The 27,504-nt window shown below is 44.0% G+C and overlaps 1 protein-coding gene across 2 annotated transcripts; it reads right to left on the bottom strand.

Annotated features, from left to right (window-relative positions):
* arhgap35a (Rho GTPase activating protein 35a) lies at positions 1–25,021 on the bottom strand. 2 transcript variants are annotated; one of them, XM_070905505.1, is made up of 7 exons: positions 21,277–25,021; positions 14,634–14,775; positions 8,674–8,751; positions 6,774–6,905; positions 5,178–5,283; positions 3,850–4,147; positions 1–3,762 (listed from the first exon to the last, which is right to left on the bottom strand). In XM_070905505.1, the coding sequence occupies exons 1-7, from the start codon at positions 25,012–25,014 to the stop codon at positions 3,658–3,660; spliced, it is 4,599 nt and encodes a 1,532-aa protein (XP_070761606.1). In that variant the 5' UTR covers positions 25,015–25,021; the 3' UTR covers positions 1–3,657. The 2 variants fall into 2 exon arrangements, with proteins under 2 accessions (XP_070761606.1, XP_070761605.1); XM_070905504.1 differs by having other exon boundaries at positions 1–4,147.
* Positions 25,022–27,504: the final 2,483 nt, after the last annotated feature.

The following is a 27,504-nucleotide window of genomic DNA, read 5'->3' as shown; positions in this document are numbered from 1 at the left end:
TTTTACAAGATTTGATTTATTAACTATGATACAGATCACATAAGGCCTTGCTGTATACACCATTCCCATTGAGACAAATTACCATACTCAGCAAATAATGACAGTTTTTTGTTTGATGTTATCTTTTCACTTTACAGTACTTCATTTTTTTTTTTTATTATTTTCTTTTTCCTCCCATTATTTCTTAATATTTTTTTTTATCATCTCTTAAATAGTGAGAGTGGTGGAGCCCTCTTCCTTGGTTGGGAAGAAATCATGCACTATACTGGGCTGGTCTCTCAATCGTTCACAAAGAAATTGTTAAAAAAAAAATGCTTTGTATTTCTTTAATTATTAAAATAAAACATAAAAAGAAACTTTATTTTTTTTCTATCACCACTGACTAAAGGGCAAAGTGTTAGACCCCCTAACATACCAATAAACAACCATTTGAATATAGTTTTGCTTGTTTCTCATTTTAACTTAACAGACATCTGTCACCATTGTTGCAACAAAAAAGAAAACAAAAAAAGAAAAAGAAAAGCAATGCAGCCACATATTATCGCTGAACCAAAGTCACATTTTTTAATTCAATTGTTCTTCTAAACTGTCACTTTGCTTCCCATCTCTCCCTCGACCCTTTTTTCCACAGTCTTTGGCTGCCTCACAGTCAGTTCAGTATTAACACATTGATATACACAGGGAACGCCACTGGCCGGCGTTCACACACAAGTACCAGTGGTCACCCCCTCCCTTCCTCCCTCCGTCTCCCAAATAATGATCCCATTCACCCATTCGCTGTCTGTCTTCCCTCCCTCTCGCTCTCCCCCATCTCTCCCACACTTTCTCTGAGGATCAGTGTGTGTAATCTGGACGAGCTAACAGGGTTACACAGCGGGGTAATGGCCGCAAGGAGAACTGCATTCCTCTCCTTCACGTTTGTTTGGATCACGCTGGTGTCTGGCTGTCTGCCAAGCACAGCTTGCTAGCATGTTAGCTCAAACCCACCCACCCAAAGACACATTCTTAATTCCTCTAGCACACACACGCACACAACACCCACACACAAGGTAAATAGGTAGTGTAGACTGATAAAAGCTCCTTTAAGAGTTCAGTGATTGGTTAAAAGTGCCCCCCCGCCCCCCCTTCTGGGCAGAGAGGACAGTCTGGGGAGACATGCAGAGATGAAATTCAGTGTCAAACAGAATAAGTGACCTTGGTGAGCATCTGCTTAACATTAACACGCATAAGTTCACGTGAACACAGAGACATGTATGTGTGTGCGCGCACACACACACACACACACACACTTCAAAAAGCTGCTTCGATCGGGGCTCAGCAATTCTCCTCGAGCCCCATCTTGCTGGTTTCTACGGTAACAGCAGACTGGGCCGAGGAATTCTGTGATGCTCCATTCGAGTCATGCAGACGGATGAATGGACTGTCTGTTCTGTCTGCTGTCTCTCCCGGACCCAACTGTCTCTCTTGGACAGGGAATGACTAGGGGATGCGGTGGCATAACAGTGACAGCGGCGGGGGGAGTCTGGTGTAGTGGTTACACTCAAATTATATTTCGATCAAGAGCAGGTTTGAGTCTCCTCACCTGAGGCATTACGCTGTGTCCTATGAGGACAGCATGCTGAGGCCTGGAGCAGTGGTTACCAATTATTTCAAACGATAAAAAGCCTCCCACCTGTCAAAGCTTGAGCCGCGCTCCCAGCTCTTACTTTCTGGCCTGTAATGCTACATTGTGCCTCAATCTCCTAAATCTCTATTTCCTCCACTCAAATATGGTGTCTGTGAAGTGGCATGCACTCCTCTACAAAGGGCTGAGTGCTTTGGTGAAGAGGAAACTAACAACAAAAGACAGAGAGGCAATTTCTCTCATTTACTGCATGTCTAATCAACTACGATGTAGCCACATGCTTTGTGGCTACAGAGCCTGAATCTATATATTCTCAATTGATTTGTACCAGATTTAAAACTGCTGTTGTTCTTTTATTTACACACTTTCGCTTCATGACCTCTACAGTTAATTTTATCATCAAAGAATGATGAAAAATCGTAACAATTGCACCCATAAGAGAATCTGACGCTACAAAAACCACAGTAGGAAAATGGTGCTACGCCCATGCAGTAGTGGAAGGGAGGTTATGGCGGCAATACCCATTTCTTCCTCTAGATGTCAGTGGTGTGCTCCCAGAGAGAGAGAGTAGGGTGGATTGACAATAAAGTGAACGGTGGCTGTCAAGTACTGGCAGCTCCGATTTAAAATGTGCCTTCAAAGTGCTCAGAAAAGTGCTTTTTGAACAAGGTCCTTACTGTGAAAACTGCAGCACCGACTCGCTCGTAAAACCACCACAGCGTGAAAGAAGCAACATGACAGGTGAAGGTCCAACCCTGGAATTATTCCCACTATCTGCCTAATACAGGGAAATTCAGGTAAAACAAAAATGCATGGATACATGCGCACACAGACAGATAGACAGTCACACAGACACTTACACGCAAGGCCACTCATTGAGTGACGGGCCCGGGTTTCTCTGTGTTTCCCAAGATTTTGTCAAGAACAGAATAAAAAATGCATCGGGACAGTGGGAATGTCAATGCAGACTCAAGATTTGGACCAATGAAAATATCCACTTTCTAAGCTGTTTTCTTCATGTGTTTACAGAGACGGGGCATGAGGTTGAAGTTCAAACCAAGAGAGAGAGCAAACAGGAGACTGGGAGGAGCCTGCCCAGAATGCAAAGGGTGTGAGAGTTCCCATAATCCTTTGCTCCAATTTGATGCCTCGGTTTTGATTTTATTTTTTTTCCCCCTGTGCTTGGCATACTGCCGCGACTGAAACTGAATCTGTCTCTGAGCGTGTGTGCGAGGGGTTGACAGATAGGAATGTGTAAGAACATCCTGTCGGGTGAGTAGTAACACGTGTTTCTTGTCCTCTGTACAGTGGTGAAATAAACGTGTGTTCAGGACTCGCTCTCTGCTCCACGTTGTCCCAGCCATGGCCTCCAGGTAGGTACAGTAGGTGGGGGGCAGTTTGCAAAAAAATGGGCGCCGGCCGCCAAAATTCCAAGCGCAGTCAGAGGCAAAGGGATTGAGGAGAACAGTTGTCGGAGGCACACTGGCCACTGGGTGTTTTTGTCAAGTGTGTGTCTGTGTGCGTGGTGAAGCAATCCCAACATAACAGAGTTCACATTCCCCCTGTACTTCACTTCTGAGTCCCTCCCTGAGTCCCTTTAACAGTTACTGGCAACATCTCACTCTTTGTTAGTGTGTTTGTGTGTAGGTTCTCTATAAGGCAAGGAGGGCAGGTCTAGATGAAGTGAGACTGAGAGACAAAGGGATAAAGTGGCGAAGAGGGAGAAAGATCTTACTGCCAGTTCAGAGGCTCTTCAGTGTTCCCCTTTTTCTGCCTTGTGTGTGTGTCCATTTTTCTAAAAGCAACGGAGCTCATATGCCCCCCTTCCTCTCCCAAACATGTAGGTTTCTCCCTGTACATACTGCATCTCACTCAATCTCTCCCAACTTCTCTTCCTACCTCCTGTTCTCGTTTCAATGTATTTTCTTCAATTTCTTCCCAAACCTCAAAATCTCTTATTCTGAACCCTTAAATCTCTCTGAATCTTGTTATCCGTCCTCTTTTTTTTTTTTCTCTTTCCCTTGATCCCTGGTTCACAGCGTGTGTTGTTCCGTAGGGGGGTGATGGGGGTGCAGGGAGGGCGGCAGCAGGGCTGGGATCGGGGACTGGGGAGTAGCAGGTGGGGAGTGGGGTGGGGACTGATGTTGATGGTGGTGGTGATGGTGGTGGTGGTGGTGGATAGGAGGGCCGTAGTGTGGGATGACAGGAGGGGTGGCGGGGAGGACGTAGGGAGTCGGGGACGGAGTTGGCGAGGATGAGTAGCCTCCAGCCATGCAGGAGTAGGCCGAGGTTCCTCCCCCGGAGGAGAGCGTAGAGGTGGGGGAGCCGGGGAGGCCGTCGGCCAGCGGCTGATTGTAGAAGAAGTACGAGCACTGGTGGATGAAGCTCTCGATGATTGTCTGGTAGGTGCGGGTGGCAGTCAGGGCGTCCATGGTGGTGAAGTCTGGTCTCATCAGTGTGGGCCAGAAACAGATGGACAGGTTCTCACTGGTCATCAGGTTCAACTTGTTATTCTGGCTCACCCTGGGCAACACAGAGAAACCAAGAAATTAATTGGCCACAAATCACTACTATGTTAACAGAACATTTCAAAAAAGGGATGCTTCAAATGACCTGCTGCTGATCAAAACCTGACGGTGTCCTCTAAATCTCCTGATCACATAAACTGATGCTATTACATAAGCCAAATTATTACTATGAGGGTTTTTACTCCTCATGTGGAATAAAATACGCTATCGAAACAGCAGGGGTCTCTTTCTAAAAAGGTCCGATAGAAGAATCGACTCAGTTGTATATTGTGTACTGTAGGGCTGCAACTATTGTTGATCTGCCAATAATTGTCCGATGTTGTGTTTTGTCCAGCCAACGGTCTAAAAAAGTAAAAGACTTCAGTTTACAATGATATGAAGCAGAGAAGAGCAGAAAATAGTCCTCACGTTGGAGAAACTGGAACCAGAGAATGTTGTTTGCATTTTTACTTAAAAATTACTTGAGTGATTAATCGATTTATAGTTGTCAATTAATTTCCTGGCAATCGACTGAACGTTGCAGTTCTAATATTTAGCATCTTTAAATGATCTGACTGGAAGAATCTACAGCCCTGCTAGCAGCTCTGTGAGGCCGTAAAAGTATCTTTTATTTGACAATAAAAAAACAAAATTGTACAAAAATAAGCATCATTTTGTGTGATAGACGTGTGTTTTTTCTCGTATTCCTTTAATCATCTTGTGACCCCTCAGATTTATCTTGGGACCTCTTGGGGGTCCTGACCCACAGGTAGACAACCACTGAAACTACGAAGTTTTCCTGGCATTTTTGTAGCACAGCAGTCAATTTGTCATACTTGTCATTGTAAGAGCTATTAATACATACATAAACTGTAACATCCAAATAACCACTGCATTAACACAGATCATGACTCAACCTGAGTAAAACCTCTATTCTGTCTGTGTGCTGGTTTCAGTGATGTCACCGCTAGGTCACTTGACTGGGTGACCGGTGGTGTAGTCAGCACGGCTGTCAGAGGCCGTCCGTGACCCCGTCACTCACTCACTTGTTCAAGTGGCTGATGACATATTTGAAGACCTCGTAATTCTCCTTGGGGAAGCGGCGCAGAATGTCCTTCATCGTCTGGAAGCGCTGCTCCCTATCGTTGATCTCTGAATGGTGGCAGAGAGAGAGAGAGAGAGAGAGAGAGACGAGAGGTTAGAGGAGGGAGGGAAGTGGCTGAAAGAAAAGATTAGGGGAATCTGAGGACAAGATGTCAGGGGTGTGAGAGTACAGAAAGATGAGGAGGGATGGGGGCGGGGTACAATGGAGAAGAGGAGAGTTTGAAGAGCACAGTGAAAGCAATTGGATTCAGCTCTCAAAAACTCTGTGCAGGACACAGTGATTTCATCCTACAACAGTACGAGTTTCACACATCCCAGTGACGAAAACACACACACACACACGATTCAAAAGGAGTCCAAACTGTAGTTCTCAGAAAAGACAAGACAACAGACAAAGACCACACACATTCCAGAGGAGAAACATACCATGCATACACCCATCACAATGTCCTACAGATTACAGCAGCTCACACACAAACACTCATACACATGCGCTGGGTGTGTTAAGCCTGATGGCAGCGAGGAGTGAGTCAGAAAAGCTGACGTCACCAGCTAACACAGTCCATCCTGTGTGAATGCGAGCGAGGCAGAGAGCGGCAGTGAGAACAGCAGATGTTCTCCTCCACATCACAAACATGATTTACAATCAGAGAATTTGAGTTTGTATTCCCACAATGAGGTCAGTGTGGATCAAAAACAGATTTGAGGCGTAATGGCTGTACACAGCTCCAGTTCCTCCTGCCGTACATCCATCACCAGTAATCAACTAACTTCCAACAGCTTATTTAAAGTAACGTCACCATGACAATATCCACTAAAATCCACCCACCCAGCTTTTTCTATACATCTCTTTTTCTCCACCTCAAATACTGAAAATGCCAAGCACAATATGCCATTTTCAACCGAATGAAGGCTTTCTCGTCTCCAACTCCACCTCATTTTTCTTTTTCGCTCTCTCTTCTTTTCCTCTATTGTGGCACCGACTGCAGGAGCTTTATCAGGTCTCTGTCACGGCTGAAGGGTCTCGCTGGGGCCGTTAAAAAACACACACACATGCAAAGCTCGGTGAGTGACAGCAGCCTTGCGGCCCGGGGGTAAATCTCTCTGGCGCGATGCAAGACTAAGCTACGCCTTAAGTCTCCATTCTGACAGATTACAGGACACAAAGAGAAAAGGAGAGGCCGTGTAGAGCGCAGGAACACTCTTGTTTATCTAACATATGACTGTTTTCTCATGACTTCATCCGGACTCTGTTATCCATAGTGCATCCCCCCATCATGTGCAATCATCCCCACATCCTCCTCTCCGAAGCCATAAATATTCTCTCCTCCACCCCATTTTTCCTCCGTTCCCCGGCTCCTCGCCGAGTGTTAAATCCAATTCTCCCCATGGATGGATTTGGATTGCAAGAGTTTTGCTTGTTAGGTTAAAGAAAAGTTACAATGAAGGGAAAAGGATTTAAGGCAAAATCCAATACACCTCGCGTTTTTGTGAGGTACTCTCCCCACATCCCTTTGCCCCATGTCCCCAGGACTTACTGAAGGCCTCCACCAGCTCGCCCTGCATGCTGTAGGGTACCAGAGGCTCAGGTAGCTCAGAGAAGAAGGCCTTCATGGCTCCGGCTACAGTGTTCATGGTGAAGTCTTTCTCCACCAGGTCCAGGTTGTGGTCTGGGAAAAAAATGTAAATAGCAAGAAGACATTTGAAGTACAAAGGACACATATCAGATATATACATCACGGTTTTAAATGCACACAGTAAATAAGAGAGGTGGCCAAAGTAAACACCTGACAGACAACTTATAATCTCACTCATTCCAAAACAACAGTCCTGTAAAAAATACTACTGTTGTGAAACTTGCTTTGGAAATGTTGACTCAACCACAGTCTAGACTATGAATTGATATATAACATGAGACAATATAAATTTGTCAACTGTCAGAGATTTTGCTATACTGTTTATACCATTATACCAGGTCCACTTGATCTGAAACAATGGCATCAAAGCAGTACCAACATAAATACAGGTTAAAAAAACTTGAAAAGATGTCTTAAAACTCACCTGTTTGACTTTTCATTTCATATTTTCTGTACTTTTTTGTATCAAGTATCTTTGAGTACAATGAAATGTGCCACATAAAGCTGATCTACTACTATTATTATTATTAACGGCCCGTCATATAACTAAAGAAAAACTGCACATATTCAGCATGGTGGCTTGACAAATCAATGAACAGTGTTGAGTGTTTTTGGAAATAATGGGGTATGAGTTCAGCGTCAATGTGATCAAAGCACTTTGATTTGTCAGGCATCACATTTTCTGGATCAGAAACAGACATTCCCGTCTTGTTATTGATTTTCCAGAAAATTGACTGAATCACTGCAAAGTAAAATTACACTTACAGTGTTAGAGGGTTTTATCCATATCGCAAACTTATAATTCACAGTTTGTATTTGTTTTGTATTGTGCACGCAACTTGTAGACGAGCCTGCACAAACTGGTCTGTTCTAGACTTTTCAATTCATAATTTAATCAATATGAATAAATAACAAATAGCTTCTTTGGTGAAGAATGAACCGTAGACAATTATAAAATAGATTTGAGCCGAGAGAGACAGCTCAGAGAGCCAGACAGCAAAACCACTAGAGAACCACTCTAGCTGATAGGTGTGTGTCTGTGTGTGTGTGTGAGAGACCAAGAGACTTAATTAAAAAAAGCCATTTTCTGATAACTTTTTACTTTACAAAGGTAGTATGTGTAGAAAGAAGAGAGGCAAGAAAAAAATTATACTTTTACGGTCAGTGAGTTCTTTAACAGTTTGAGGAGAGCTCCCATTTTGAGAGTTTTCAAAATATAGTGTTTCTGATGCTGCTTTCGGCTGTAATGAGTTATCTGAATCTTCGGGAGGTGATGAAGTGCCATCTTCAGTATGGCTATGAGACACCTACACTGTAGTTTCACCTGTAATTGTCTTGTCCCATTGGCCTGAGGCTCAGAATGATTCAACGCAGGCCTTCAGCTCTGATTACTGGAGTTGGATTTAACCTCAACCAGGCGTGGATGCCCGCATACACAGGCCCTTCTTGCTCTGCTATCTATCTTGGCAGCGACATGCTTCATTAACCAAACCAATCTGGAGGTAATTAACTGCCCACATCAGATAGACACACGCATGGAGACACACATTGAGAGCCCTTGTACGTTACATGCACACGTGTGAACACGCACACGCACACAGGAGCAGGTAGGAGACTGAGGAGGCATCTCTGCAGTCTAAAAAGGAAGCGAAGGCCAGTTCCTTCGGTAGAAAGAATGCTCGCTGGTTAATTACACACACATCTTTATGGCCTGTTCTTCACATCCAGTGTATAAGTGAACAGGCTGAAGCAGGAATGAGCATGTGTACTTCTGTACGTGTGAGTACTGTAACTAACAAACCTTGGTCAAACTGCCGCTGCATGCTCTCCATCTCTGCCTTGTTCCCGCTGACCCTGTAGATGCCCTCTGTGCTCAACCCTAGTGGAGAGAGGGAGAAAGAGGGAAGTTGTTAGTGTTCTTTTCATGTGTTTAATTTGCAACAGGTATCAAGTATTTATGGTAGATGTTCAATCACCTCCAAGAACCCTTTGATCACATCATTACGACGACTATAGATGCAATCTGAGGGGCTGAAAAAGTAGAGCTACTCTAATGGCCTCTCCGTATGTCCCCCTCCATCTAAACACACTATTAGCACTATTTATTAAACCCATAAAACACCCCTCAGGCCTGCTAAGAGCCCACTGGTGCACTGTGACAAGCTGAGACTACCTTAGAGCCACACACTTTAAAATGACTTGAGGAACAGCAGATGTGCTTTCCCTCTCAACTTACTTAAGAGGATATTTACTCTTGTGATATATATTTTAAGGAGTTTCTATTTAGAGGTGTAAAATATACCCATTGACCAACAGCAGCAGAAGAGGCTGTGTCTGAAACGTAACATCCGGAGTGTAAAAGCTTAGGATAGGGTTATAGAAAACGTTGGTCCATCTAATTCAGTTCAGACAACATAAACACTTTAGCGACAGCAATAAAGAACACGGCTGCTCTCCATTCATCACTACAACAAAAGAGCAGGACTGCAGCAATCTGGTATTTTTCATAACACTTCTGCCTTTCTGTCTCTCCTGCCTCCTGTTTGAATATGTATTTCTTCCAGACTTTTAATGGCTCACAGCAGGTGCAGTCTAGTGTGATGTGGTTGAAGCAGCCAATTAAATACTTCTCCTTAAGTACCTGTTGGATTTTATTATCTGTTTACAGCAATAACCTATTCTATTATAATCTAATAATCTAATAACATAGTCGACAGTTTGTGTTTGTGTTAACAGCTACCAAAAATTTCCCACATTGATCTTTTAAAACTCTGGAGGCCTTTTTAATTCAATCCCTGATCTTTTTATCAAGCTGACAACAACTGACTATTTCCTCATATGCTGTATAACTTTCATCTTGCAGGAAAAAAAGCACAATAGCAGTTTCAGAACTGTCCACCCTTGAAAACACTTCGTAAATATCTCCTCTAGTCTTGTATTTCGGCAGTACATCCATGTACTCATACATGGAAAACACAAGCAGCCAAGTCAAAGCGTCAAGGCATGTGGATAGCTGGTGAGAGTGAAAGCTCGCTTCATTTCCGTTCATTAATATTTTTTCCAATTCATATAAGATAAGGTTCCACCTCCCACCCTTGAAATCCTCTCCTCGTTTACACTTTGGTGGCGATTCAGGGAGACAAAGAGCAATCCAGAGGGAGTGAGGGAGATAGGGAGTGGCAGAAAAAGAGGGCGAGATAGAGAGAGGCAGGGAGGAAATGAGAAGAGCTCTCAGTCAAGGCATACAGCATCGATCTCCTCCTTCTACCAATCAATTACCCACAAAAGCTTTTCTAGCCAGACACTAGGAAAACAGGGATGGGGGGAGAGATAGGGAGAGGGGAGTAGTGTAGCAGTGGTGGGGGGAGAGAGAGAGAGAGAGAGAGAGAGAGAGAGAGAGAGAGAGAGAGAGAGAGAGAGAGAGAGAGAGAGAGGGAGGCAAAATAGGACAAGCACCCAAGTATGTGAAAGATAGTGGGGGAGTTTGAGGACGCATAGGAGGTGAGGGTCAGACTGATGAAAGAGAGAATGAGAAAAAGTAAAGGGATTAAGATAAGGAGGGATATATGGAGGGATAGGAAATGTGTTTGAAACAACAAAACACATAAAAGATGGAGGATAGAGGAGAATGAAAAGAATCGAAGTGGAGCCACAAAGCAGTGGATAAAGAAGGTGAATAAAAGAGTTTTACTTTGATAGCTCGGAAAGGTCAGCTCTCCGAAACAGACGTCGACATCCACTTCCTCTGGGGTCAAACAAAGCACTAGCACTTCCCGGGGGCAACGTAAATATGAGCACTTCCTGTGGCAAACAAATGTTTTATCTGCATCCTCCAACAATGTCTTCTTTAGCCGTGTTAGAAATTGTAACTTTAACTCATAACTTTCCATTCTTTAAAGCTATTGTCAATCCATACTGCAGTGCATATAAATCATTGCTTTTAACAGCTTCTGGTGCCTATATCCTCATACAATACACACACAAAAGGAGTAGAAACCTAAAAATACAACCGTCTATGTTGACTGCACAGCTTCCAGCAGCACTCAAGTGACCAAAAACACACCTGTGAAGCTGCAATCACACAAACTCTGAGAGCATGATAAATGCTCCTGTAGTTAGCGGGCTGTGCTCCTGCAGCATGTTGCTGTCTGACAACCCTCCAAGCTGATCCCACATCAGCCCAGACCCCAGCGTCTGTCTGGGTTCGGCAGCCCAGAGGCTGATTTCATAGTTCACCACGAAAACAGGCAGCGGCTGGGTGCTGCCCTTTACGTCGCTATGGAGGCTCCTTCGGCCAGCAGATATGCCCGCACACGCTAACACACATTCATCACCTCGGCACCCGTGAGCAGAACACAGTGCGGCTACCACGCTGAGAGAAAGCCGGAGCTGAGGAGAGATAACAGCAGTCACTATGGATTGATTTTATATAGCTGCTTTTCTCCAAGAATGCATGAAAATAACACAAAATACCACATCCACTCCTATTATTCTCACGGACAAAAGGGAGTGAGGTATGAGGCACAATTAAGAGAAGCAACAAAGAAATAAGACTTCTGAAAACAAAAGACAGAAAATAAGAGTTTTTTCTGCAGTGCATTTTGTGTATTGCCTTTATAAAACATACAACATATTGTTGTATCCATAAATTCAGAGTTTTCTGACTAGTAAATCAACAATTGGCTTTGTCTGAGGGTCATCATTCTTAAAGAATTGCTTTCAGATACAGTATACGGAGGATCATCAATGACATTTGAACAGATGAACAGAAAGGCAGGAACACTGGGTTTGGGTTTAAGTTAGCTGTAAGTATTTTTGTTTGAGAAGGAGGGGACAGGGAAGGATGTAGGTCAAAGCTGCAGGTCCTGGGTCAGCCTCACAACGTCACTCATTATCAGCCCCCACTATAGTGAGAAACATAGTGTCAGCGCTGTACGGTAATTTCCTGTCAGTGCCATTATACCCACTGATTGCAGACGCAGATACGGGATAAGCAAAGTCTGACTTACAGCAACTACAATTGAAACTAAATTGCACATTGTAACTAATTTCCCCTTCCAGTAGCAGTAATTCTCCTTGTGAGTGTGCCATTATGTACTGCATGTGTTAGTATGTAAACAAAATATTTCTGCGCACATTCTCTCATTGGTTCCTACAGTGAGATGTTTGAGGCTTCACTTCTCAAACATGCATATGTACACAAATAACACAGGAGCAGGCTAAACTTGCACAGGAAAGAGCTGAGCCTGAACATTCTTCCAATTTCCTACCTTGTGATATTGATCGGACAGAGGGAGCTATGGGGCAGAACATTACCTGGCAAGCCCCTGGCTAACACACACACACACACACACACACACACACACACACACACACACACACACACACACACGCACACACGCACACACGCACACACACGCACACACACGCACTCACAACAAAGCATGCTGACAAGAGGAAGGACAGGATGGAGAGAAAGCAATGATGGGGGAGATGGAGGGGATAGCGGGGGGGGGGGTGTGCAGTGAATTGAGTGAGGTGACGATAGGACAGGGGGAGAAATAGAAATATGGGTTAGGAAGAAGATGAAAGAAATCAAATCTGACAAGTGAAGGTACTCGGAGAGACAGAGGGAGAAGGATGACTGGATCTGGAGAAAGAATTGGAGAAACACAGACACGGGAAAGGAGGAGGGAACAAGAGGATTAGGTGAAACACTAAAGGAGAGAGTGAGGGTAAGAGGTGGAAAATATCCTCATGTATGCACACACCAGTGTGTATGTATATGAACGCATATTCAACCACACCTTCATCCAGAACTAAGTGCTGTGACTGCTCCAGTTAACATCTGAACAGGGTGCGGTGAAATCTAACGTGATGCCTTGTTATCTAGAGCTTTGCACCTATACTCCTACACACAGAGGAGGGCGGCGGATGTTTTGTAAGGCCGCAGTAATCCACAAATACAGAGTCTTTAATCAGGACAGAGATTACAGTGGAATGATTTAGCATGTCATTAAGTGACAGCAATGCTTTGACAAACTCACTTGTTCAAATGCAACTCACTTTATGGAAGGTGATGAAAAGACGTGTACATTTTTATCAAACATTGCTTATATGTATAATTAAGGGTCCTAAACCACATTAAGTTTGCTATAAGACAAACATTCAAAGTATCAGTATAGTAACTACCATTGAAATTTGAGGGGTTTAACAATCTTGTGGGAGTTTATATTTTACAGTTTAAAACGTACATTTACTAGGATTTAGGATGATTCTGATATTTTTTGCTGAACCCGTTTGAATAAATTCAAAAAGAAAAGAATTCAGTACTTTTCCATCTGCATTTTATTCCTGCAGCATGGAGAGAGCTTTGAAACAGCATTTAGACCTTTATGTTGAAAAAGTGTCACGCTGTGTTTTACAGGTCTGTAATTTCTTAATAATTCTGGGGCAGGTTTTCTGTTCAGTATGTAGACACAAATTTTCTGAGACATGTCTTTTAGCTAGATATTAGTTGAGTTTATAAGCCGTTGTTGATTTTCAGAGGAATTTAAGAACACATGCAAATATTCAATTTAAATAAAACTTAAAATGAAAATATAATTAAACAGCTAACTAAATACGTAATATGTTAAAAATCCAAATAATAATAAAAAAAAAGTTGAGGTGTTCGGCGGTGGAGGGGTGGGAGCCCAGCCAAGAATAGAGAAAAGTGTGCAAACGTCTACACATACTCATCGACCCTGCGCTAAGGCGCCTCTGGTTTAGTGTAACAGCTGGTGGCAGACTGAGAGGCAAGCTGGCAGTCCTAGGGCAGTGGGGCACCAGAACAGCCTGGCAGGGGGTTTGGCATCTGAGCAACAGGGTAGCAAGGTTAGAAGAGGCTATCCAACCACATCTGTGCTCCCAATACTCCCAGAGAGGAGATGAGACGAGGTAAGGTGGGGGATGGATGATTGGTGGCAACAGGCTAAAGATGTGTATACAATCGAGTCTAATCCATCCAAATTCAAGGTTAATCTAAGCAGGGGAGGGTATTTCAGTTAAAATACATACAGCCATTTTAACATTATACTCCAAGACATTTATTTGTTGCTTAAAATCCCTACTGGCTTTTCTCATCATCACACTGATCTGAATCTGAAGTGAGCAAACAGAAGCCAGCATGATCTGCTTGACGCTTTTACTTGAACCACTTTGGGAGCTGCCACATAAACTCTAGGTAATGATATTCATGTGATATGCATATATACTTATCACACTTCATTTTGCTTTATTTTTTATCAGACAACCACGTTATCAAAAAGTAAGTTAACACCCCAACTTGATTACCGTCCCTGGAGGGGCCCACATATAAAGCATCGGGCTCAGCCAAGCACAACCATTTATCAAACCTGAACAAAGAATAAGGGAGACACAAAAGAAAGCAAAGATGCACGTGCACATAGACCACAAAGGCTGCATGTGACTTAAGGAGGACGACAGGATCACACTCTTAGCTGTGAAGACCATAGTACGCAACAATCCCACCAGGGAGGAGGATTAAGATAAGGAAAAAAATGCAGGAAAAAAGACATATCAAAGGAGGCAGGTATAGCTTATGCAGAGGCAGAATGGATCCTATGAAATCATTTTACAACAGTTAATACTTAAATGACAGAAAACAACACCCTGCGCTGCGTCCAATTGGATGCCATTAAGCAAACTTGCTAAATGGCAAGTTTTTCTTGACATAATATAAGTAAAACATATTCCTACCTGTTGTTTCAATGAAGCGGATGCACTTCTCAATGAAGACTGGGATTGGCCGCTCAGGAGTGACCACGGTGGCCAGTGGCATACCAAAGTAGTTGCTTTCGATGGGTTTTGAGATGGAATGCCTGGGTTTGGGTCGTGGTTTCTGGGGAGGAAAAAATTGAGAAGAAAGACCAGATTGGTGGGAGCACTCAGAGAAAAAAAAACATTATTTGAGCCTGATTGACATTGACACTGCTGACATAGTTAAACATTTTCCAAAATTACACTGAGCCGAGAGGCATTGTTCTTGAAATGACTCTATTTAGATGGAAAAGACCATGAGATTGTTTAAAAGTGATTTTGTGTTAGTATCTACTTGAGCAAAAAGACAAACACACACACACACCCATCCCGCACATTCCTTCAAATCTTAAACTGATAAGGGATCATACATTCCTGTCTTGAACCCTGTTCTGTGCAAAGTGAGATATACATCGGTTCCTACATCGCTCTGGTCTCTTCATCCTTGCCCTCCTTCCTTTTGCAATTTGTGTTTCTCTCTCTGCAGCTCTCAGATAATCAAACTCTTTTATTCATTGTTTAATTACTTTCTAACTCCTGTTATTCTCCTGTTAAGAGACCTCTGCAACATTCTCTGCCTGCATCCGTATGTCTGAGGCATCTGCAGTAATTGTGCTGCGCTTTAATGGTGTTCAGTGGGAATGTTTTGAAGGCCCCTGAGGCCTGGATCTCTAGTAAGTCTGTCAGCCCCCCGAGGCTCTGCCCTGGCAGGCTGGGTGGTGAGGCAGGGATGCATGGTTGGCTGGGCACATAGACTGTGGGAGCAGTGCAGGCCTGACAGACAGACACAGGAAAGACGCAGAGGAGTGCTCATTAGAGAGAAGGAGCCCGGCGTGCCCTCTGCTCCAGATACTGGCCTCACTGCACTCCACCAAACACTGATACCACATACAGTGCTGCTTGAAAGTATGTGAACCTCTTGAGCATTTCTATTGTTTTACCATTATTTCTTTATTTAATCAGAACCACTAATTTTATATGAAATACCAAGTGTATGTTTATCCATTCCATATACTTTTTATTTTGAGGAAATCAGTTGTGTAGTCAAGACTAAATTTTTTTATTTTTTTTTGCCAACTTTTGTAGGTGCAAAAGTTTGTGAACCCTGAGCTGCATTACTTAAAATGAGCAGGTAAATACAACCAGGTGGGACAAAATTGGTGGCTAAATTAACCAATGAAATGGACCAATGAAATGGTCCCTCTTTAGGGAAGAAATTGGACAGCACTGCTTAAAACAGAGATGAAATCAAGTCAGTTTAGTCTTACCAAAAGTGAACCCATACATTTAAATCATGCAGAGAGGAAAAGACATCTCAGAGCACCCCAGGACCTCTTCCTGGTGGTACAGCACATTTGTCTGGGGAAAGCTATAAATGAATCTAAAAAAAGTTTAACTCCATCAGTCCACCATGAGGCAGATCATCTACAAATGGAGAGCACTGAAAATGACGGCAACTCAAGCCTCGAAGTGGACAACCATCTAAAATATCTGCATGGCCGCAAGAAAATTCAGGTAGAAGCCTCTCTTGCTGCATCTGGGACACATGTGCATGCTTCTACGGTAGGAAGAAAACTCAATCAACATGGCTTTCATGAGAGGGTTGCTGTGAAGAAGCCTCCGCTCTCAAAAAAGAACAAAGCTTCAACTTTGCCAGAAAGCACCTGGAGAACCCTGAAGCTTTCTGTGAACAGATGAGTCCAAAATTGAACTGTTGAACCTCCACGTTTGGCGAAAAGTCAACACTGCATGCCACCAAAAGAACCTTCTTCCAACAGTGAAGCATGGTGGTGGGAACGATAAGATCTGGGCCTGCTTTTCGTCCTCAGGACCTGGACACCTTCACATAGTCCAGAGAATCATGAATTCTGAGGAATACTGTAAAATCCTGGAACATAACCTCAAGCCATCAGCTGTGAAGTTAAAGCTTGGCCAAAAAATGATCATGCAACATGATAATGATCTGACGCCTTCCAGCAATACAACAAAGGAACGGCTGAGGGAGAAGAAGATTTGGGCTCTGGATTGGTCAAGTCAAAGTCCGGACATGAAACACTGTGGCGGGACCTGAAGCGGGCAGTTCATGCCAGACGCCCATCCAACCTCACTCAACTGGCTGAAGGGGTTCACATGAAATATGAGTTTTGGTTAAATCAACCATTTTTGTTAAATAAACAATGACAATATATCATTTTCTTTGTGAGTCCATTATTTGGAATGTCAGTATTATGAATTGGGGTATAGATTAACATTTAATAAGGTTATTTTAGCATTTTTACAAAAATACTGACTATCTCTGTAGTGTTCACAAACTTTCGAGCAGCACTGTATATACACACACTCACTCAAAGCAGAGCTCAGGAAAACACTTATTAAGACTGAGCAGTCAACCAAGGCTCACCTGGACTTTTTCTGTCCTGCCTGGTGTCTGAACAATTTATTCTGTTTTAAATCTGTTATCTTTCAGCTGGCTCAACAGTTTTCATCTTTCAATAGGCTTCCACCTAAAAGAGCCCGACCAATACATCTGCAGGCCAGTATTGTTGGCCAGTATGTGGTTATTACAGAAATCAATATCAGTGAGTGTGCTGAGAGACACCTAAAAGAGATGGAAAAGTAAAACGCAGCTTTTATTGGCAACATTCCTATATACATTTTATCTTAACATATAATAACTTTTAATGATGTTTACCGTTACAAACTGTTATGCTCTACTCTCATAAGAAATCTTAGTGTTCAAAATATCTTTACTCAGACATGTCGTTTTCACAAAGTGTAAAAAAAAAAAAAAGTTGGTCGATATATTGTTATATTGCTCTCAAATATTTATATCGGTATTGGCCTCAAATATCTAGCATGATTCAGGCTCTTCTATCTAGGGTGTTTTTCTGTAATAAACTGTAGAAAAAGAGGCACTGTCGCTACTTCAACAGTCAACTGGGTGCTCAAGTGTCAGGAAAACAAAATGTCAAAGATAACTGGGCAACACTGCCTGGCTCACTGGAAGAGTCTGCACTTCATTCAGCAAGGCCCCTGAGATGCTGATGAGGGCTCTGTGCTGAAACACATCTAACTGCGGACTTTCCCAGCAAGTCAGTAACGGTTGCCCAGTTATCTTTCTATTATAAGCCCCACATGAGCTGATTCCTAACTGGAATTCCTTCACTCATCACTCCCAGCTACCTCCCCCGCTGCCCTGCCCGATCCCTCTGTGACATTCTCCCTTTCTCAACATACAGACATCCTTATGCTTGTGGCCGTTAGCCAAACACCTGCGCATATAGGCTACATGTGAGGTGTGCATTCAGGTGGTCACATGTGCACAAAACACCCACATGAGGATTTAATTGAATTAAAGGCGTAGTAATAATAGACGTGGCGCTACAAGACAACAGCCTCTGTGGTAGCTGTGCTGTCATAACTCACTGCCAGCTTGGTTTGGTAGCTCCAAGTAGCAGCTCATAACTTATTTGTGTCCCATCACACTGACTGTGTTGTATATCTGTGCCCTATCTCAGTTTAGCAGACTGTCTCTATTCTCTCCCCTCCTCTCCTCCACCCACTTTTTCTCTCTCACTGTCTTGTCCCCCTGCAGTTTCGCCTTCTGGCCACTCCTTTTAGTTGCTGACTGAGACAGGATATGTTGCCAGCGCCGGGAAGACAAAACAGACCTCTACCACAAAAGACAAACAAAACATATCCTTTATAATAACATACAGACACCATGCTGAGTGTTTACATACACAGCACACAGAAACACAAAGCCACAATGCAAAAAATTAAAGTCCTATCAGTTCTATCATTCTCTCCGGCTCCATTTCATTTTCTGTCTGTGGTTGTGTTTTCTCCTTTCCTTTGATTGCCTCCCTCCCTTTTATTTCTTGTATGAGGACACTAGACTGGAACTAGGTGACTGAGGAATTTGAAGCATTCCTCTTGCTGGCTGAGGAGGCTTGAAAAAAAGCTGCAGGAGAGAGAGAGGAAACGTTTCCGGCCTCTCGCTGAGGGAGGGGAGGCGGGACAGAGACAGAGTCGGTCATTGCCGGAGGTAAAGGGGGCTTTGAAATGGGCCAGAATCTAGTTTCAATTATTTGCTCCTACCCGTCATGACTCAGAGTGGTAGACAGCACCCTAAGGCTCTGTCCAGGAAAGTGTTTACACTGCATAAACCAAAACCTTCACCCTAAAACTAACTGAAAATCTGACTTTGTGTTAACCCTGACAAGCCACTAACAGGAACAACTGGTTCTTTACCAACCCAGAGTGCTACAATACCTCTCCCTGAGATGACCAAATAACTCAATAACATGTCAGTTATCCTGGGGGGAATTCAGACTGCAGCAGCTTGAAAATGGCCTCTTATCTTTGAGACAGCTGCTTAGAAAACAGGTGATGGAACTTGATCACTTTGTCACAGCCACAATTAAGCCATAATGGCCTGTAATGTGGATATCCAGATCCCAGACCTGCTGTAGGGCACATATCAGAGGCACTAATTGAAGTAATGATGACGACACTGATCCAAATTCTGCTGGCTCCAGTTTTCTTGGGGATTTGTTTTGAAACATGTAGGTTTATAATGTGTCATATGATACTTTATTGATCCCCCTTCCCACTTGCCCCCCTGGGCAGGGTCAGATCACAGGGTCGGGTAAAAGTCCGAGCTACTGGAGCTTGTAGCTTGTGGGTAACATGGGGCTTGAACTTGGCTGTCCACTTCATTGGTAGTCTGTCCTTACACACTTCTTTTAAAGGATAAATGGCATTGAGTACATTATGTGTTAAGTCAGTTGGTGCATAAAGGAAAGAAAGTAGTTTAGGCAGTTAGGAGCTATGCGAGAAGACCGCCTTCTGGACATCACAGCTGAGTGTGTGAAAACATTAATCATCTCTCTCCTGTTCCACCCTACTGACAGCCATGGTAATTATCACAGACACACAAGCACAACATAGGCAGCTGTAGCTCCTATTCAACTGGCACTTCTGTACCACGCCATTTGTGTGAATGAACAGCAAACCAGGTTGATAAGCCTAACAGTGCAAGGTCAAACGTATCGTCACAACACGTGTGAGGGACAAGCACAGAAAGGGACAGGAGAGGGGTAGACAGAGGTTGAGGAAACAAGTGAAGGAGGAGATTCCTGTCTGTGCAAAAAAAATTTAAAGGAAAGAGAGATATGAGGAGAATATAATGGGGAGTGAGAGAGAAAGAGTGTGACAGGAATGTGAGAAGCAGAAAGTATGAATCAGCAAGAAGACAAACACTGTGAATATGAGAGAATGAAAGAAAGGAAGAGAAGAAAGCCATGCTGACAGGGAAGAATTGGAGTCTTAGGAACAAGTTGACCAGCCTTGGCACATACTTCACTGCAATACCACAACAGTGAACAGTAAACAACACTGCCTTAACTAGATGACACTGATGTCAATCACTAGATCACTAATGGCACATGCACTGCACCCTTTGGCAATTAAGTTGTAAACAACGTGAGGCTAAAAACAAGTGATTGCACAATCAGGTTTTGCAAAGTGTAATTTAAGAGTGATTAAGTTATTTCTGAACAAAAGACTCCTGTGCCGAGATTCTGTCCCATGTTTTTGCTTGTTTGTACTATAATTTCCTGAACAGCAGGGATGTTTACAGCTAATTTGCTGAGATATAACAGTAGTTTTAATTTATCTTCATGTACCGCTATAGCAACGTTGATGCTTTCAAAATCTTGCTGAAATAAATGTCAAACATCATTATGGCAGCTCTCATATAATGGGAAACCTGATGCAACCAAACATATACAATAGCACAGCGTATACTGAATCTCTGTCCCTACTCATTAAGAGTTTCTGCCTTCTGGTAGAGAAGTTTAGTGACCGGAGTTTGTCTCTTTTTCCTCTGATGATCTGGCTGGTTTAGAGAGCTCTCACAGAGCGGTCAGGGATAAATATGGCAGACATGCTTTCAGAGGAACTCCTACAGTATGTCATATTTTCATTGTGCTAAGCTGCAGAAAGTAGAGAGATTATACTGAACTCATTAGTTACTCCTCGACTTTAGAGATAAACAGTTATCCACCAAAGAAAACAGGTGTTGAATCTCAGCCAAGAACCAATTATTCTGGGGATTATGGACATTTTATCCATTCAGTCCATAAACGAATACTGTGTTTAATGTGCATACGTACTGCAGACAAAGAGGTGTAAGTGTGCAACACCCTGTATTGCTGAGTTACTCATTAGATACAATTTACAGTAAGTGTTTTGCTCAAAAATGCAATTTCCTCTATTTAAACAAGTGACACTTTCACTGCCAAAAAGCATTAGAGCATGGTACTTTTCAGTGAGGTCATTTTAAGCTTTGGTTGAGAAAACTCTCAATATTTAAGTACTAAGTGATGTTCTTGGGCAACACTTTTGAACAACAATTGTTAACTGCTGTGTTTGAGAATAGTTCAATCAACTAATTAAATTCAAATGTTCTCAATTTAGTTTGTTTTAGTCACTTATAGTCACATAGTTGAGACATATTTGCATTTAACCCATATGTCAGTCATGTTCAACTAAAACAGATGAATGCACAAACACCTACCTTTGCATTTCTGCGTAGGCTCTTAAGAATATTTCTCCTTTTGGGGTCCTCACTCTCCTCAATGGAGTTGTCCTTTTGGGCTCCTCCCTCATCTTGGCTAGCCTTGGGTGGACCCCCCATCTCGTCATCACTACCTATAGAGAAGCTTGTCCTAAAACTGCTGAACTTGCCAAGCCGTTTGGATCTGTCTCTGTAAAGCTTGGGCTTTACCCCAATGGCGGACAACTTTCTTCTACGCTCCAGTGAGCTGCTATCAGCCTCACTGTCCGACCCATTCCCCCCAGCACTCCCGTTGGAGTGACCTTTGTTGGCGTTGCGAATGGTGATAATCTTGCCCTGTGTGCTGTCATGAGGGACAGAGTAAATATTCTCCTCTTCTGTGGGTCGAGGTTTGCTCACAGCATCCATGGGTTCTGCGTAGTCTGAGGGGTCATAGCCACCATCGCTACCTGGAGCCCAGGTTACAGCTTGGGGCAAAGAGCGACGGTTGGTGCCACCCTGCTGGTCCATGTAGGGGCCGAGGTTAACCTTACGGACAGGTTTGGGCTTCACTTGTGGAGGAACCTTGTTGTTCAGCTTGCTCTCAAAGGTGCTAAGCTCAGAGATCACAGAGAAGGTATCACTTGAATCCAGATCTGGCAGCTTGAAGCTTCCTAGGTGGGAACTGAGACTACCATCCTCCCTCAAGGTAGGGTAAGGTGGTGATGGGTCGATATCGTCCTCTGAGTCCATAAGAATGTTACCTGGACTAGGAGAGCCACAGCGAGGGCTGATGCTCTCATTGGTACATGCCTCAGCCACATTATCGTACATGTGTGTGGCCTCAACAATAGTGCGCTTCTCTACCACTTCTTTGAGGAAGGGTTGGAAAAGGTCTATCTTATGAAGCCCCCCTACTACCCCACCATGTCCACATATTACTGTGTTAAACCTGGCCTCTATTTCATGGGCCAGTTCCTCTCCCTGACTGACCTGCTCCTTAGCTGACTCTGAGTCTGACAGTTCCATCTGGCTCTCCCCTACTGCTAGCAACTGGACTGGGATGATGTCTTGGACCTCACACAGGAAAGCGCATAACGTCTCCATAGAGGCCTTGCGGCGAGCAGAGTAAACTGCAATGTAGCCGTGGACCAGCCTGGTCTTGCGTAGGGAGAATGAGGAATGGAAGGAGAGCAGTGACAGCTCAATATTCTGCCTCTGACCTCCTATACTGAAATCCAGCAAAACAGAGGTGCCACTGCTGAGGCTGGAAGCAGGACGACAATGCTGGGGCAACAGGAAGGGAGCAAGAAGCTGGTCTAGGTCGTACGTGTCTCCACACATCAGGCACATGACTATCCTCAGGTCTGCCTCTAGCATTGGCTGTGACTGAGAGTCTCTGAAGGCAGAGGATGGAGGGGGTAAGGGAGGGGAGCTGCTCCCTATGCTTCTCCGTGATTCTAAGAGGCCCTTCAGCATCTGGTTGATCTGCTTCTCATTGACATTGCGCCCATAGCCCATGCCTGGTGAGGCAGGGTCTAGGTAAGCACATTGCAGCTTTCCAGCCACCTGCTGCCCTTGCTGGATAAGAGTCTGAGCGGTCTCCCCTCCAATATCCCCAATGGACCCCACCCCCCGCTTGGTGACCAGAAGGAGGGACAGCGGGATTTGGGCTAAGCTGTTTTCCCTTTCCCTTCTGCTTATAGTTGACTCCCTAAGCTTCTCTATAGACTCGACAACATAGGAGAGGGATTCCTTTGAATTGTACAAACACAGGCAACCATGGGGTGTAAAGGTTGGTGTGTGGAATGAATTGACTGGCAGACGTACGTTGCCCTCTATGGGACGAAGGGCTAATTCATACATCCTACCATCTAACACGTACCGGTCGTCACTGGTGCACAAGGCCCTTATCTCATTTGCCATCTCTCTGGCTAGCCCATCTTTCCCTAGGATGACTAGATTTATCCGTTCAGCCCTTCCCCCATCCAGTCTTGAACTGTCTGATGATGGGTAGCGGGTAGGGAATCTGGAGGCCAGTATCTGCTCTAGCTTACTGTCCACACAGTGGGGGCTGTTGGGACAGGTGTCCTTTGTGGGGTGGTAGACAAAGTGGATATGTTTCAATACCAGAGCATCCCTTTCTGCCTGCAGCTTCTGTAGGGCTTTAAACCTTTGCTCCTCACCCAACACCTCCTGAATGGCTCCCATTTTCTCTTTACTTGGCTTTGCATCCACTTCCAGCTCATAAAAGAGCTCAGAGTATTCAAGAAGCAGTTCCTGAAAGTCCTCTTTGGCTCGGTCAATGATTTCCTTCTGGTGTTTGTTGTAGATATCCAGATATTCAGCCTCATCCAGCCACTGGTAAAAGTCTTCATTCATGATGAAGCTCCGGGCCTCCTCCCAGGGTTTCCCTGGTGTGATGAAAGGAGAGACACTTAGCTTCTCTTTGAACTCCCATCTCATCTCAGCTCGTTTGCGCTCATTCCTTAGCTGCTCCAGGTGGGTCTCATAGATAGCTTCAGCTGCGGGCGTCTCCAGGAGGTCCTGGGGGATTCGATCATCCTCCATGTTGTCAATGTGTGGAGTGGTCTCCCAAGGGGTGTCATCTAGTACTACAAACCATTGAGAGAAATCTCTCTTTGTCTCCAGGACTTTCTGAACTCCAGACCAGCTCAGGTGGTCTATCTCATCCAACTCTGGTAACAGTACAGACAGGGCTTGTGGTAGTGTACTTAGATAGGCCTTCCTACGTTTTTCTATATGCTCTTGTTTAAGTCTATGCACATGCTGCTGGAAGAGCTTCTTGGCTTTAGCTGTCCCCTCAAGGAAAACATAGTCCTTGTACTCAGGGGCAGATTGCATGCGGCGACTGACAGTGGGCCATGTCTCATTGTGGTTCTTCACAATTCGGTTGACCAGCCACTCATAGCGGTCTTTGGCTGAGGCAATCTGTTGACTCTGCTGTTTCAGTGCCTCAAAGTAAGGGATAATTTTGGGTTTTCCCCTACTCTTGTCTATTAGCTGAACCAGTGTAAGAAAGGCTAGGTCAACATTGACATTAGAGCGTGCTGATGTTTCTACCACCTGTAGGTTCTTCTTAGCTAGGGCAAAGGTGTGTGAGTCTTTAATATAGCGCTCAACTCCTTCATCACATTTGGTGAGAACCAGTACCACAGGTTTCTTCGTTTTGGCTTGCTGGTTGTACAGGTTGGTAACAAACTTCATCTGGTCCTCAAAGCTACGGTTCATACCCCTGCTAACATCCACACAGAGTAAGAAGCCATCCACCATAAGCTTTCCTTCGGGCATCTGTTTCTGCTCAAAGTCCTGCTCCAGCCCCAGCTGATCTGTGCAAAAGTACATCAGCTTCTCAGCCGATGCCAGCTTGGTGGAAGCTGCCCTCTTGATGTAAGGCTGGAGTGCCGTGCTTCGGTGTGGCTGGAACGTCTGATCATCGATGAACTCTGTCTGCTCCACCACATTCATGCGGCATTCTGGCCCCTCCTCCAGTGTCCGCCCAGCCTCTCCCCAGAACAGGAAGTGGTCATTGTTCACTACACGCCCTCCAAAGTCACTGGTGCTGAGAACAGAAGTGTGATCTAGGTGGAAGTCATCTGCACTTGGCCGGACAAAGCGGTTACACAGGCAGGACTTGCCCACACCACATTGGCCTTTCTCCTTCTCCGTGCCGGACAGCCCAACCACGACAAGGTTGTAGGTGGGTGCCCGGACATCTTGCTTTTTGGCCATCATCATCGCTGGCAGAGGCTCATCCTGCCATGCTGGCCGCTAGCTCTAGGGAGAGGAGAAGGCTGCCAAGGAAGGGGGGTTTCCATGCAAGAGGATCTCACTGGGCTGGGGTCTGTCCCTGCATGATAGAGAGAGAGAATGGGGAGATATAATTAGAGAAATACAGAAAGAAAACATTCCAATGACAGCCTTTATTATTAGAGAGCTATTGTGTCTCTCATCTAAATTCCTACTGCGTGCCTATGTGCTGTTAATAATGTTTAATCTGTGATCCTATTTCTCTACTCAATGTTTCCTGAAAAGATTGAGGTCAGTGGCAAAGCTGCTGGAATGCTGCACATTACTTAACCCAGCTGTAGCTCAGTAAAAGGCAATTTTTCCCCATTTATCTCATTTAATTTTTATACTGCCAGGACTGCACTGCTAACAGTGGTGCCTTCCACATTTCATTCCTATGTTCGTTGAGACTCGATGTGTGTTTTGGCTTATTATCTGACATCTAACAGTATGGTTGGTCGTCTCACTGCCAGCAGCCATAGAATAAAGTTATGTGGGGTTTTCACTATCGTGGAAAACAGACACATGAAGGTGCACACAAACACATTCGCACAGGCACCACCGCACACTTGTGAAAACAGGCCCACTAAGCTCCCTGCACCCGAAATGAAAGACACACACAAGAAGATGAAAGCAGATAAGTGTTCCAGAGCTAAAGTTACTAATTGGCCAACTAGGGAAAGCCATCTGCATTTTAAAAGGCTGCACTGCCTGTTGGCTGGCTCGTCTCCATCAAAAACATGTTTTCCTATGTTTCTCACCAAACAGCACTCTGCAGATCAGAGTTGGCTGATGTACCATCACTAATGTCTCAACATATTTACCTGCAGTAGACACAGCAAATTGGTGCCGTGCTGTCAAGAAATAGCAGATACACCTCGGAACATACATAGAGGCTCAGTTGCCTGGCCAGTCTCAGTATAATTTATTCCATCAGTAGATCAATCCTAAAAATAACGAGAGAGAGGATGAGGGATGGGGGATGCTCTTTATGGAATGGCCCTCTTTGACAGCACAATTTGTAAGGAACAAAATCTTCCAAGACAGCCAGCACATAGACTTGCAGTATGAGACCACCCCCTCCATGTCATAACTGAGGCGCTAATGTAGTAAAACAGACATTAAAACCACTATTAATCATGAATAGCTCTTTTGACAGAGAGCACAAAAGCAGACAAAGCCTTCACTGCTGCTGAATTGAGTTTGTCAGACAACAGTGAACTGTGGATGCGCAAAGATGAACTTCAAAGTCCAACACTACTACACCAGAGGGGTAGACAATGAAAAGGAAACAGTAGGCGGAGTAAGAAACTCACTACAGTGGAAGACACTGTAGATAGAAAGCAATCCCACTCCTGATATGTATTGACTAGTGCATATACTGTATATTTTATATGAGTTTTATTTGGAAAGCTGACAGTTACAGTTTGAAACCCTGATTTTCACAAAAGCAAATTCCAATCAGTCTGTGAATTAGCATTACAGACACAAAACCTCCCCAGTGCTTCACCAGGTATACAACCAAGTGCCAGCAGAAAAGGGAGTCAATATCAAAAAGAATGTCTTGTGTTTTGATATTTGTAGAGGAAACATGCATGAAAAATGTATCAAGGCACCCGGAGACAGACCCAGTCCATGTAATAATAAGGTGTGGTGTGTGCTGTGCTCAGCCAGACTTGCTGATCGATATGTTCAAATAGGTATATGACCTGGGGATTATGGTTAATTTATGATCTTCTCTTTCCAGACTGTCTTGTAAGTATGTTTACTGCATACGTATGTGTATTTGCTTGTTTGTGTGTGCGTGTGCGTACACCAGTTTATAAATAATTTCTATTGTATGCACACATATCTAGTAGTGCAGTATATACAGCCTTGACTAGATGAGAAGAACTGCAGGTGTTGTATCTATAGAGCTAAAGTCAGCAGGCTAAAAGCGCACCTGTGTCCTGACCTAGTCATGTTCACATTACAGAGCAGACAACCTCAACTACAATCAGCCACAAAAAAAACATGACCTTCTGCCCCTGGATGTGGTCCACTGGCTAAACAGAACATGTATCCACCCAGGTAATTATCTTTTTTTTAAATATACTGCATCGACATGATCCCCACCTCACTGACCAGGTTCACCGACATAAAAATGTAAGGTTACATGTGAAATCCATTCCATATTAATCCAATTAACACCTCTGACATATAGAATTTTATCAACAGTTCTTTACTTATTGCTATCATCTTTATCTAGTGCTATTACAATTAAGTTTGGCAGATGTCATTTACTGTATTCTAAATTGTATATACTGTATTTCCCTTTCGAGGTCAACCAAAAGGGACTTCAGGTAGGTTTGTGAGCTCTGCTATTGCTAAGGTTGCTGTGAACTGTATCCCTGCACAGAGTGAACTGTTGTGACATGCTTGAAGTAGCTGCCTACAGAG

This window comes from Enoplosus armatus, chromosome 5, assembly GCF_043641665.1.
Source record: "Enoplosus armatus isolate fEnoArm2 chromosome 5, fEnoArm2.hap1, whole genome shotgun sequence".
Taxonomy (NCBI): domain Eukaryota; kingdom Metazoa; phylum Chordata; class Actinopteri; order Centrarchiformes; family Enoplosidae; genus Enoplosus; species Enoplosus armatus.
Note: the sequence above shows the minus strand (reverse complement) of the source record. Positions and strands in the feature narration are given on the sequence as shown.

Excerpts from the sequence above, each read along its gene's own strand:
- arhgap35a (XM_070905504.1), bottom strand. The coding sequence starts at position 25,014 with ATGATGATGGCCAAAAAGCAAGATGTCCGGGCACCCACCTACAACCTT. Across the intron at positions 14,776-21,276 it reads GCCTACGCAGAAATGCAAAG|AAACCACGACCCAAACCCAG; the intron begins GTAGGTGTTTGT and ends TTTCCTCCCCAG. Across the intron at positions 6,906-8,673 it reads GCAGCGGCAGTTTGACCAAG|ACCACAACCTGGACCTGGTG; the intron begins GTTTGTTAGTTA and ends TTTTTTTCCCAG.